Consider the following 12,782-nt stretch of genomic DNA (forward strand, 5'->3'; position numbering starts at 1 on the left):
ATCCTCTGAATACGAGCGAGACTCATCAACATATTTGGTCATAAAAACTATTAGCTCATCCTGTAAAACTTTCATTAAACTAAGACATAAATATTATAAACAGATTCTTACAAGTCAAGATAATACGTTCTTCAGAAATTAAAATCAAAGATTTCATTAACAATCAACGTTAACGTTTCACACTGGGATTCAAAAAGGAAGAACCTCACTCGATAAAATCTTAACTGAACGAGATTTCGCAACTTTGCTACAGACAGAAATAAAATAAAAACGAATTCTTATCATCAACCTGATTGTACTGAGCTTTTAACAGTATATTCTCTATAAAAATGTTTAAAAAAAAGTATAACTGACCTTTAACATTCATCAAGTATAACTGACAGTTTTTAAAAAGTCGTGGTATGTTCAGCTTTTTCTGAACTATAAAACTTGTTTCACTGTTTCATTGTTGAAGAGCTTAAAATATTATTCCATGGCATCTCTGCCTTCCAAAAAGTAGTTTTTCTGCTCGTGATTCTCAGTCTGAGAAAGCGTTGACATTCAGAGACAAGAACCGTTTGTGATACTCACGATGAGATTACCTAACATCACACTGAGATTCAAAAAGGGAAAATCTCACTCAAAAAAATCTCAATCTCATGAGATTTCGCAACCTTGATTTAGAATAACGGAGAACTGAAGTGTTGTAGTTGAATAATGTCAGAGAATTATATTTGAGTTCTATTATAAGGTTTCTAAAACTATAGAATCGGTTGAGAAAAAAGAGAGATATAGCGTTTTTAAGCGAGGAGTGTCAAGTTGACACTCAGGGTCTGATAGGAAGTTTTTTTCTAGGGCTTTCCTGGTGCGTCCATAAAAAAGAAATGATGCAAAACTAAAGTTTCCAAAAATTCATTGAGGGTCCCTAAGATTTTTTTTATTTGGATGCATCCGAATAAAGTTACAAGCCGCCAAACTTCCAATAGTGTCATATTGACACTCTAGAGCGGATTAGGGTTACGTAATGCCTTCAATACCAATACGATACCCGAAGTTTTAAATCCCTTCAAGGTGGATTAAATGATTGTTTTATTCTTGTTTTTTTTAGAAGAAAGTGATAATTACCAGTCCAAGCTAAGACAAGATGCCGACGCCGAAAACATCGGTTTAACTTTGGACCACCCGATGGATGTAAACATTATCGTTCTATTAGGTAAATTGTAATCTAATAGCCGAAAATCGGCAACGGTGAAAGGTAAAAGAAAAACAAAACGAAATGGCCACAACCAAACCACACAATCCATCGGTCAGAAAGTTTCTCCCGGCCTGGATCGGTTTCAGTCGATCTTGAAAACTTCTACGATTCGGTCGGAACCATTTTTAACGGGCATGGTCTGGAGTTTTATACGGAGAATAAAATATCGGTTACTGTCGCCCGCGAAATTGTATGGAAATAAAATCGAAGATTTATAGCTAGCGCAACCGTTTGCGCGCTATGAATGACAAATGCAAACACCAGCCAACGCGCATCAGGTAAGGGGGGATGCGTCGAAGTCGCCTAGCTTCGGAGCACATGTTTGGTAGAGTGACTAATAAATTTATGGATTTTATTTTGATTGCAATTTTCTTCCAGGCACTTGGACCACATTGATGCGGTTTATGATCTGCGAATTTAAAACAAACTTTCAAAGGAGGTTGCTTCTGGAAGAACTATCAGAGTGCTCGAAATAATGGGCAGCATTTCGAATCCTAAGCAGTATACAAAATACAGCAAAAACACCACGGAAGTTAAGTCAAGAAAATGCATGCCAGTTCAAAGGGGTAGCGTTTTTCGGCTTGGGACCGGAAACCTGTTCTATCTAATAGTGATCAAAATTTTCACCATTCTCAACCACATTGTGAACAAGTGTTTATAGCCAATTGGAAACCACGTGCATTTAAGTTGTATGGGATCAGTAGTGTATGATCGTGGTGATGCATTTTAAATGTCGCCAACTGCCGTCTGTCGAAAGCTGGTCTGCCACACATAAGTCGGCGTTTAGTTAATAACGGTAATATGTTACATATTATTAATCCATTCCAATCGATCACTATTCACTTGAGATTCCACGACGAAATGAAATTGGAAACATTCTTGACCATCATCAAACTAATTTACAGAACGATATCGTCGAAGGCTAAGTGTTTGAGAAAAATTTCATATCAGAAAAATGTTCTAAATATTTTTTGGCAACAATGCCAACTATCATAAACAAAATCTACTTAAAAAAGGGAATTAATCTGAGACCCTTAGGATATTCCTTGATTTTTTAAATAATATTTTTAGCCTTAAAATTAAGATAAATTTTCAAAATCAAATATTCAGAATTTACACATCAGATTTTGATTTCTTGTTCAAATCTAGATTTCAGATTCTAGTTGTGATTTCAAAATCAGATTTAAAAATTTCAAATTCAGATTTCAGATTCACATTTCAGTGTAAGATTCAAATTTTAGATACAGAATCAGATTAGTTTACCAAAAAAAGTAAATTAGTTAAAAAAATTTCTAGTAAAAAAAGTTTTAACCATCGAGTCTAAAACTTTCGCTGAAACAAAATTTTCTCTGAAAATGCGTTTTTTATAATTTTTTTCATCATAAAGTCATTTATATCAACAATAGTGTTGCTTATGCGCAAAAATGGTTAAGATGATTGATAGCAAATTTGTTCACCTTTAATATGCCAAAAAGAGATATCAAATTACTGTTATTCAGTCCGAGATACATAATATCAATCTAAGTACTTGTACTTTTTTTTTATTTTTCAAAAATTTCATATTTGGAGTATAACTCAAAAATTGTTCTACTGAGATTTTTTTTGAATTTTTAAAAATATAGGTCGATCAATTAAGTTCACGGTATTTTTTTTAAATTTTGTAAACTAGTGTAATTGGCGTCATTGACTTTACCGCTTCTCAGAGCATTTTGATTTTGACGTTTCGAGGGATGTATTCCGAAGAAGAATTAAGAATTCTTCTAAGTGCTCTAAGTGTTCTAAGTTCAGTGAAGATTTGTATTGGTAGTTAATTTCCTTTATTTTTAAAATATCATTTGGATCAATATATGATCTGTTAATTTTATAATAAATGAATAAAAATAGACCATTAAAATATCATCGAGAATTTAGATACAGATTTCAAGATGAATTTTTAAAACAGCGATTAAAGTGCACAATCATAATCAATAGTTTTTCAATTTCAATGTAAAGGAATTGCAAAAAAAATGCAATTTGTGTTTTTTTTTTATCCAGACTCTCAACCTCAGAAATTTTTCTTTGAAAACGACATAGTACGCCAGTGTTTTCTCCCATTTCTTTATGGAAATTTTTTTTTCACTTTCGTAGGAGGCCAAAAGTCCAGTTAATGTTGACTGGTTTGCAAATTAAAAAAAAACGCAGATGATCAAGCTTCCAATTTCATTTCAGCATGGTGTCTCCACATTTTCCAACGTCACATAAACCACCACCAACCATACTGGGTAAGGGGGGATGACGATGATGTTGATTTACAATCAGTGGGTTGATACCTCACTGAAAACTCATGGCTTTTCCAACACACGATCAGCTAAATCTTCGATGATGACGCAGAGTCAGCTATTTATTTACAGGTTTTTTCTTCTCCCTCCTCACTATTTTTGCAGCCACAAACAACAACGAGAAGGGGAAAGGAGACGAAAAACGGTTGACGATCAATCATTTTATCGGACTGCAGTTTTGGATGGTACATTTGTTATGCAAATGGCAGAACGAAATCAGTAGTGATTGTAAGGAGGAATCGAATTTAGTATGAGAAATTGGCCTCTCAAAAAGGATAGAAACTCACAAGGAACGGAATTACTTAGTGCTAGTCCCCGGTAAATTCAAGTGGAAACCGTGTTCTTACAATTGTATGTGTGCACTACTAATGGGCAGAGGTCGTAAAATAGTGTTCGATCATTTTTCTCCGGGAACGATGTAGTGATTAATAAAACTAAACGTGATCTTTTCGATTCTAATAAAACAGTATGAACGAAATTGATGACCTTGTGAATAAATCAAGATGTGTTTCAGGAATAGCACGTGTTTTGTGTGGGTTGTTTTAACGATAAATCAATCGGATTTCCGTAAAAAAACGCGTTTGGTTGAAGCACTGACCATACTGACTGGACACTCGATTTCGTTTGTTGGATAATTTTTCCAACAGTACGCAATATCTATACCAGAGTGCGCATCGATCGATTTGGAGAAATGCTATCCCAGTTAGAAAGTGCCACCCTACTTAAAAAAAGGCAATTTCTACGATAAAATCGTGCTAAATAACAGGTACATTTTTCCTACTGGGCATTTTTTGTCCACTTTTGCAGGTGCCATCTACCGTCGGTATTGCGAACCTGCGAAATTTGACAAAAAATTAGCCAAAAAATGGTCAAATTTTTGTTCTTAGTGTCATGTCAGTATGATCAGTGGTTGAAGGTTTATCAGTATAATGCAGCATTTTGATGCTGTTGGAAATCGAGCACAGCAAGCTCTTATTTTTCATGAATTCAAGCCAAGGCTGATAAATTTCAGTCAATTTCGTTCGACCCTACCAAGGTATAGTAGTCAATGTTATCGAAGGAATATCAAAGTCATCTACAAGTTGAATGACCAAGCTACAATGTCGGTCAGGCAGCAATGTCAATATCGAATGACATTTTTGAACTCCACTCGCACCACTCTTACCATCATCTTTCTTTTTCATTTTCTGGCTGTTTTGGGAGAGATTTTACGTTATAAGTTGAGCAACAGTTGAAAAAATGTTGCTGTTGGCCGTAAGAAGAAAAAAGTCGAAGCAAGCATGATGTCGTTTATTCAACTTGGTCATGAATTTGTAATCATATGTCGCTGACCAAAAATCAGTATCACATGACATAGACATGCATAGCAGTATCAAAGTCGGCTGACATTGGCTATCTGACACTGATAATTTGCAGCTCTGATTCAAGCTCTTATTTTTCATGAACCACATTTCCAAATTTGCCAACTTAAATCAATTTGCAGCTAGATAGTCGGAACGGGTCTTGCTTTTGATGACGGAGGGCTATAAAAAAGACCTCAACAATTGTATGACCTCGACCACGGTGGAACCATTTTGCTAAAAGAGACATTAATGAGCAGAAACATGTTCGAGGATCGAGAATACCCAACTTCAGACACTAGACATCCTCGGAGCGTTTTTCTGTGCAACATTTGATATCAAAGGAGTAATCACGATGATGTAATTGGTATGGGTATGGCACCCAGATAATTAACATGATCAACTTGGGCGATTGCCAGGTGATTAACATCGCATCAGCCGGCAAATCGTTTAAATTGTCTTTGCAGTAAATTCATATCTACGGTGTCGTTAATTGTCCGAAGTATTCGCATGTCGTTGAAATAAATTAGGAATAATATTGATCCTAGGTGAATTCCTTCCGAATAGACACATAAATAATGAAACATTGAAGCTTTGCGATGACTGTTTCGTGATTAACTTGTTGAAAACAGCTGACGTCAGTTTGAAATCCATTTGCTAAACCGCTTTGTACTTTTTTTTGGTTACCCAGGTTGTAAATTCGAAGAAGGAATTTTACGAATCGGTACCAAGGCACGTCGAGTGCCGTGTCTCCCCAGAACTTATCTGGGTCCATGGAACCAATGGGTCGACTCGTTATATACTCATCCGTATATACATACGCCCTAAACTCCATCTGGGGCCTCAGACTATATCGCTAACCGGTAACTGCCCTATAAGGCAATACTTCAGAAGGGGGTCTAATTCACGCATATGCGCTGCTTATGCAACCCTCGCTTAAAAGTTCATATTTAAATTAAATTTCATCCTGACCAGCCGAGGTCATCTTCACGCTGATTGTTTAGAGTAGTGCATTTGATAGCTTCAGATTTATTAAGCTTAGTAAAGTTAAGTTACGTTATCCTATGTCGATCGCAATTTGCGTCAGTCTCCAACTCCTTTGCAAAGCAGTCATTATCCGGACGAGCCCATCGCTGACTGCCATGTGTTAATGTCATCACACATCTACTGAAACATGTTGTCCGATGTCGTGTCTGGTCCACAGGCGGCGAATATGTTGGCACGTTCCTCTTCAAATCTTGGAAAATAGAATACCACGTGTTCGGGTGTGTCGTCCACGTCACCGCATGTTAGGCAGACCGGCAAAGTCACATGTCCGAACCTGTGGTTATACTTCTTGAAGCATCCATGACCAGTCAGGAATTGCGCCATGTAGAAATCCACTTCGCCATGCTTTCTATCCATCCACTCCTTGATATTTGGGATCGAACGATGGGTCCACCTTTCTCTTTCTGAGCTGTCCCACAGCTGCTACCAGTTGGCAATGAAGCTATCTCTGGATCGTGTTCTCATGTTTTGCGTGCTTCTTTTTTGTAGCAATAGGAGGCCTTGACCAACAAAATCGAGATGGGCATGACTCCCGTCACAACGCATGCAGCCTCCGACGAAAAGGTGAGGCATGCAATGATGACCCAAACTTCCAGGCCGCCCCTACATACCGAAGGATTAACGAAACCACCCTCGAAATTATCTTCCGCTGACTACTTTGGATCTCGGAGTTGTTCGCTATTATCCTCGTCAGTGCTGCCTTTGCTGTTGCCGCCTTCTTGCACACATACTCACTGTGGTTTTTAAAGCTGAGCCGGTCATCAATCATCACACCCAAATACTTGGGCTCGCGCTTTGATTCGATGATGCATGATCCAACTGTAACCCTGCCTGTTTGCTGTGAAATCATGTTTGATATCAGGACCATCTCGGTTTTGTGGTGAGCCAACTGCAAACTCTTAGAGTGCATCCAGCTCTCTACCGCTTCAACAGTCTCTGAAGCTCTTAGCTCGACGATTTCTGTTTTGTACTCAAAATGTAGGTTTTTTATTGCACTTTAAAGGAAAAATAATTGATGAAATTTCGAACTTTTCTTCGAATACCCTTCATAGTTTGGACACCCTGTTCGCTGACCACAGCGGTCTTTTTTTTTCCACCATCTCTTCATCTCTGTTGCATCCCGAGTCGCATCCATTCTTCTTCATCTTCTGCTTGACAATTGCCTAATATTTTTCGATAGGGCGGAATTGTAGGCAGTTTGGTGGGTTGATGTCTTCGACTAAATCCACCCCGTTGTCCCGATGAATTTTTTGGCCAGGAAGCTGCTCAAAATCCATCTTCACGTACGTTTCGTCATCCATGAGGATACATCCGTCGTACTTCATTAGAACCTTGTTGTATAACTTCCGGGCACGTCCTTTGGCTACTACATTCTGCTTCAAGGTCCGGTTTGGTTGCTTACTGGCCCGATAAGATCGTATTCCTTCGTGCAGACGAAACTTTCTGACGGTGCAGGCATTGAATTTCATGGCGATGTTATAGTCCGACTGCCCTGGGTTTGCCTTGATCGTTCTCAACACCTTAAAATGCAGTTTCCGATCCTTAGTTCCACTATGACGCTTGGTTTGAACCTGCCAATCGATAGTAAGCATTTCACGGAAACGTTTGAGAACGTTGCACACGGTCAATTCGACCATTTTTATCGATTTAGAGTTTTGAACCCGACCACGTCGGGTTTTTTGCCGTGAGTGTCCAAAATTAATTTTCGTCTAGCGGCTTCCATCACGTTTAAGTTTTTTGAAACAAAACGAATGGTAATGAAATGTTCAGCACTGATAGAGGAAACATTTCAAAACAAACTACTGTCAAAACATTCCAGAGCCGACAACTAGGAGCGCTATGGTATAATAAACAATGCGTCCAGATTAAAGATGATCTATGCTTAAGCACGACGTCATCCGCGAAATCAACCAACTTTATTCCCTCTGGCAGGCTCAATGTCAGCACCTCATCGTACGTAATATTCCACAGGACCGGGCCCAGTATCAACCCTTGCGGTGATGTACCGCCTTGAACCTATGACGATCATTTTTCCTCGGGTTTCAGTTTGTGATCATACTTCTTCCAGAAAAAGCAACACCAGACCACGGCACTCTCGTTTCTTGCAGCTATTTGGCCTTGATGGGGTCCGCATTTATAGCTGCTCCCTTATTTTCAAGGGCCATAATCATGGGGCGATACTCCTCAGGTGAACCAGCGATCAACAACGTGCCCACCCGCTTCGTCGCTTATATCGAAACCAATGTCACGCAACTGATTTGTCACTGCTATGAGTTTGTTTACGAAGGTTTCCATGAAATCACAACAATCCAAATTAGTTTCGATGAGTTTTTGCAACCATCCAACTTTCCGGGTTAATCCGGAATCTTCAAATGCTGCCTCCAGACGTGACCATGTTTCTCGAGCGGTTGGCACGTTCCTCAAATGCAGGTTATTTACGGGGTCGAGCAGGAGAACAATTTCTCCACGTGTCTGCACAGCGAACTTTCAGGTTGGCCAGTACTCTCGACCCATCAGAAGCCAAGGAATTCTGATCGGTTAACTCTGTTCTAATTGGTTTGACCCCATCATTAAACTGATTGATGATTCAAATCTTCAGTTCTTGATGCACTCCGATTTCTTCACGGACTCCCAAAAGGTCAAAACCTATTGGTAATCGGACGAGAGCCGTAGAACGAACTACCATCAAGTCACCATTCACCGCCCAGACACCATTTACCGCCCAGACACCATTTACCGCCCGAAATCACCCTTTTGTGTGTATTTTGAAAAAACTGGAATTTTTTCTCCAAAAATAAGACCTGTGTTCTGTGTCGGCATCATTGATCGACCATTTCACTGAAAAATCATCACTTAATTTTGCTAACTAAAGCCAGAAATAAAATATTTGGTTTTTCGTTTCCGGTCAAATTATTGAATTCGATGCCTGTTAGCGAACTAAGCATAACTGTGCTCCTAGGGAAAAAAAGGGGTTTTGTTTACTAAATAGTACCTATTTGTTTTACAATCGACTTGAAACGATAGTTTGATTTTTGTAGAATAGATTTGCATCGGGAAAATTTCGATTTTTTCAATAGTTGTTGTTTTTTGAAGCGTTTAGTGATGGGCGGTAATTGGTGTATAAAAAAAAGTGTGGGTTCCTAATTACCGGTCACGCACAATTTCTTTGTTTTTAACGCATGCATTGTGTCAAAAGTGTAAATTGTAAGAAGCATTTAGTTTGATTACGTTAGAAAATGATGTTTTATCGCTGAAAGTAACCGATTACTTGAGGCTGTTTGCCGGGAATCATCATTTTGTCAGTCAACGCACTTTGTTAAAATTTGAACAAAATTAGCGGAAAAGATTTCACAAAATGTATTCTCTCAAGATCCAAAATGTGGTTTTGACAGCTCGTTACATGGACAATATTAAAAAGAACAGTTTCCGTGTTGTTAGATAGTTTTTCCTTAAGAAAACATTATCGATACCCGAAAAAGTCGAGTGGGCGGTAATAGGGCCAGTGGAACACCTCAACGTTCAGTTAATTATTTTTAAAAGCGTACATTTTTCGCTTTCCACTAATTTTTTTATTTAAAGTAGAGCAGTTTTGAGATGTATTGGAAAAGAAAGCGAATAAAAATCTGCCGTCGTTTTTTTATTACACATGTTTGAAGTTGAAAAACCGCTTAACTGGGCGGTAAATGGTGACATGATGGTACTCTGCTTGGCAGTAAGAACTAAAGCCCTAAAATGAAAGTGTGGCAGACTGTCATCGCGGAGTTCCAATCGAACTGTCAAAAGTCGTTCCAATCGAGCATAACCATTTTTACCATTTCAAATTCGTGGCAGGTATTGCAATCTGTGTGACTGTGACTTTCAATTTTTTAATTGAAATTAATCAAGAATGCTGAGAAAATTCATTGGAGCAAAACGGAAAGAAGCACTTAATTTTTATTTTAACAATTGACACAACGGAGAACAAATTAAATAATATTCTCAAAACGAAAATCAACTTCACAATCTGCGACACAGTTGCACATCAACAAGAAGTCATGCGAATGTTTTCGTTATTGGCAGGGTTGAAGGATAACAGAAACTTTTTCAGTGCTGCCGAATCGGTGCGAAATGCAGTCTGCCGCACTTTTACTGTAGGGCTTTAGAAAGAACAGGATTGAAATTCATTTCTAATTGCATACTTATTACTAACATAGAATCGCTTACTATGATCTAATTAAAATCTAGACGCAATTCAACATCATGTGATTCAACATTCTGACAATCTGGAATATGGACAACTAACAATGAAGTTTTTCAAACGTCGATTATTTCGTGACATAATTTTGACTTGTCATGACACTCAAGCGAGATCCTTGAAGGCAGACAAGAGCAAAGTACCCGATTAACACATGAGCACTCACTAAACTCACTCAAATGACTAAACAAATGTGAGGTCACTCCTATTAATTATTATTCCGTTGTTTAACCAAACCAAACAGAAAAAAAGCTAGTCCAATATTATATCGAAAATATTTACCAACATATACAATTTTCACTCCCGAAAAACAGATATAATGCCTGCCAAACGCTATTAACCCGATGCTAATTTTTGCCAATATCCATTTTTATCACTATTAAACAAACAATTTCATTCTGAATGCGTAGCGAAAGTTTTGCTCAAGTAAACACCGGCAAGCAGGCCGACAGCATCGAGCCGTTAAAATGTCCGCCATGGTGTAAACATCAGTCTTAACGGAACCAGTTGGCCTGTAAAAACTCCGTTTGGTCCATTTATTTTTTCTTACATTGTGTGTTGTTTGAAATGTACTACCTGAACGATTGCGACTGCGTGATTACGTTTCTGTTTTGTTTTCTAGGAATTATCAGAACCTCAAAAATTCACATTAAAAAAAGCAAAATGCATACCAATGGATACATACGATGGAGACAGGAAGCCTGCATCCGAGACTTTGTATTCGCTGGTTTGGCTTTGATATTTTTACTATGCTGGTGGTTTTAAGGAGACAAAAAAAAACTAAAATATTGCAGTTTACTTACTTGTCCCGCTTGAATTGTTGGTTTGCTTCGAAGAAGCAAACGGCATCATCGGTGTAGCACTGGTCGATGGTGGGCACCCGGCGGAACTTTTGATGATACCATGGATAGGATTTGCGGTTCGGTTCAACGACCGATTCTGAAATAAAATTAAGTGGTTGCAAATAAAAAAAAAACAGGTTTTAAACTTATTGGTGCATTATCACATTTAATTTAATAATAAGAAGCACTAGGGTGATAGGTATTCGTTGGACAGCAATGGATTAATTTTGATAAAACTGCGTTCAATGATCTTCTGCGTTTAAAATTGTTAAAGATTATGGTTTTATTTAGCTATCTGGTATCTTGTTGCCATTGTTTGACCATCTTGGCCGACTCGATGAAATTTGCGATGCTTTTCATAACTCTCAAGTTCATGTTTTTCAGGATATTCTGAAGATCGGGAATCATCCCTTCAAATATATTGAGTAGTCTGCCACATATTTCTTCACCGAAACAACTTTCGGTGAATTAGTTTGAGAGAATAATTAAAAATATAGCTAAAATTTCAATCGCGTTTTTCTCATCTGCACGTTTTTTCACATGGGACAGTTTCGCTTGGAATGGCAGTTAAAAAGTATGACATATAGTCAAAAATCTGAAAATCCCGACAAAATCTGAAAAGTTAACGAGAGGATGATAACTCTGTGCAAGTGCTGTTATTATTAAAAAAAACTATGTAAGGTAAGTATAGAAATGAACATGGTGTCTTCTTGCATGACATGCCTGAATGGAATTTTTTATCTATATAAAAATCAATTCTTGTCTGAATGTCTGTTCCCTATAGACTCGAAAAATACTGAACCGATCAATGTGGAATTTGGTATGCAAGAGTTTTTGTTGTTGTTTTATTTTGGATTTTGAGCCTCTTGGGTTTATTCATCCCATTGGTATACTAGAGTTTTTTTTTTGGATTAGAGATCCCATTCAAAATTAAAAAAAAATATGACACAATGCGAACAATTTTCTGAAGCTACTGAACCGATCAACGTGAAATTTAGTGTATAGCCGTTTTCTTGACCGGGAATGGTTTTTAAAATACTACTAAAAACTTCCAAATTCAAAAAGGTGGGGTTCCCATACAAAATGCTTTGATTATGAACAAATTTATCTGTATCTGAACACTCCTTCCGGGGCTATTTTTTTTAAAAATGTTTATTTATGGTATTAAAGATCCTTTATATTTTTTTTTTCTAAAGAGAGGCTCCTTGAACCTTGAAATCTTTAAGTTACGTTGAGACTCGAGCCAATCTAGAAGCTCATATGCCATGAAAAATTGTTTGCTTCTGAATATGTTGAAATTTAATTAAACAGGAAATTTCTTAAAATGTATAAAAAATTTAATCAACATTTTTTTCCATGGAATGGGTAGCAAAGCACACCGGGTCAGCTAGTTTATTTAGTTTATAATAACAATTTTGTAGTATGTGCGTTATGCCCTCACTTTCCCATTATTTGTTTTGATTTGGAAAATAAAAAAGCCGAATATCCCTTTTGCGTTTGGCAGACTTAAAAATTATATAATGCATTTCAAGATAAAACGTTTTGCTTTTTCCTATCTTGTTTATAAGATTTCAACATCTTAAGTTTGGATGTTACAATAACCGTAATATTATTTCTACTTACCGCGGAACCAGGTGACTGGTCCGTCGATCATCGAGCTGACTGCATTGGTGAAGCTTTCCAGCGGATTACGAGCGGGTGCTTCCGGCATGTTCACGTAGCTGTAATAATTTATGGAATAAATAATTATAGAACGGTTATTAAGCG

General features: G+C 37.6%; 1 protein-coding gene and 1 long non-coding RNA gene across 3 annotated transcripts in view; one reads left to right on the forward strand and one right to left on the reverse strand.

The window, feature by feature from the left end:
• LOC129759603 (NADH dehydrogenase [ubiquinone] 1 beta subcomplex subunit 10) overlaps window positions 1-12,782 on the reverse strand; it is a 31,159-nt gene that overhangs the window by 18,229 nt on the left and 148 nt on the right. Inside the window, exons 2-3 of the mRNA XM_055757075.1 lie at window positions 12,639-12,736; window positions 10,977-11,112 (exon numbers count right to left, since the gene is read on the reverse strand). Coding sequence (XP_055613050.1) covers window positions 10,977-11,112; window positions 12,639-12,726 — 224 coding nt within the window. The 5' untranslated portion in view covers window positions 12,727-12,736. The remainder of the gene's footprint in view (window positions 1-10,976; window positions 11,113-12,638; window positions 12,737-12,782) is intronic.
• Window positions 1,333-11,086, forward strand: LOC129759606 (uncharacterized). Of its 2 annotated transcripts, XR_008740199.1 has the most exons (4): window positions 1,333-1,512; window positions 1,613-2,030; window positions 3,658-3,870; window positions 10,796-11,086. It is a non-coding gene; the product is annotated as an uncharacterized LOC129759606 (long non-coding RNA). The 2 variants fall into 2 exon arrangements; XR_008740198.1 differs by lacking the exon at window positions 10,796-11,086 and having other exon boundaries at window positions 3,658-4,030.

The sequence above is a fragment of the Uranotaenia lowii genome, unplaced genomic scaffold (assembly GCF_029784155.1).
Source record: "Uranotaenia lowii strain MFRU-FL unplaced genomic scaffold, ASM2978415v1 HiC_scaffold_20, whole genome shotgun sequence".
Lineage (NCBI taxonomy): Eukaryota > Metazoa > Arthropoda > Insecta > Diptera > Culicidae > Uranotaenia > Uranotaenia lowii.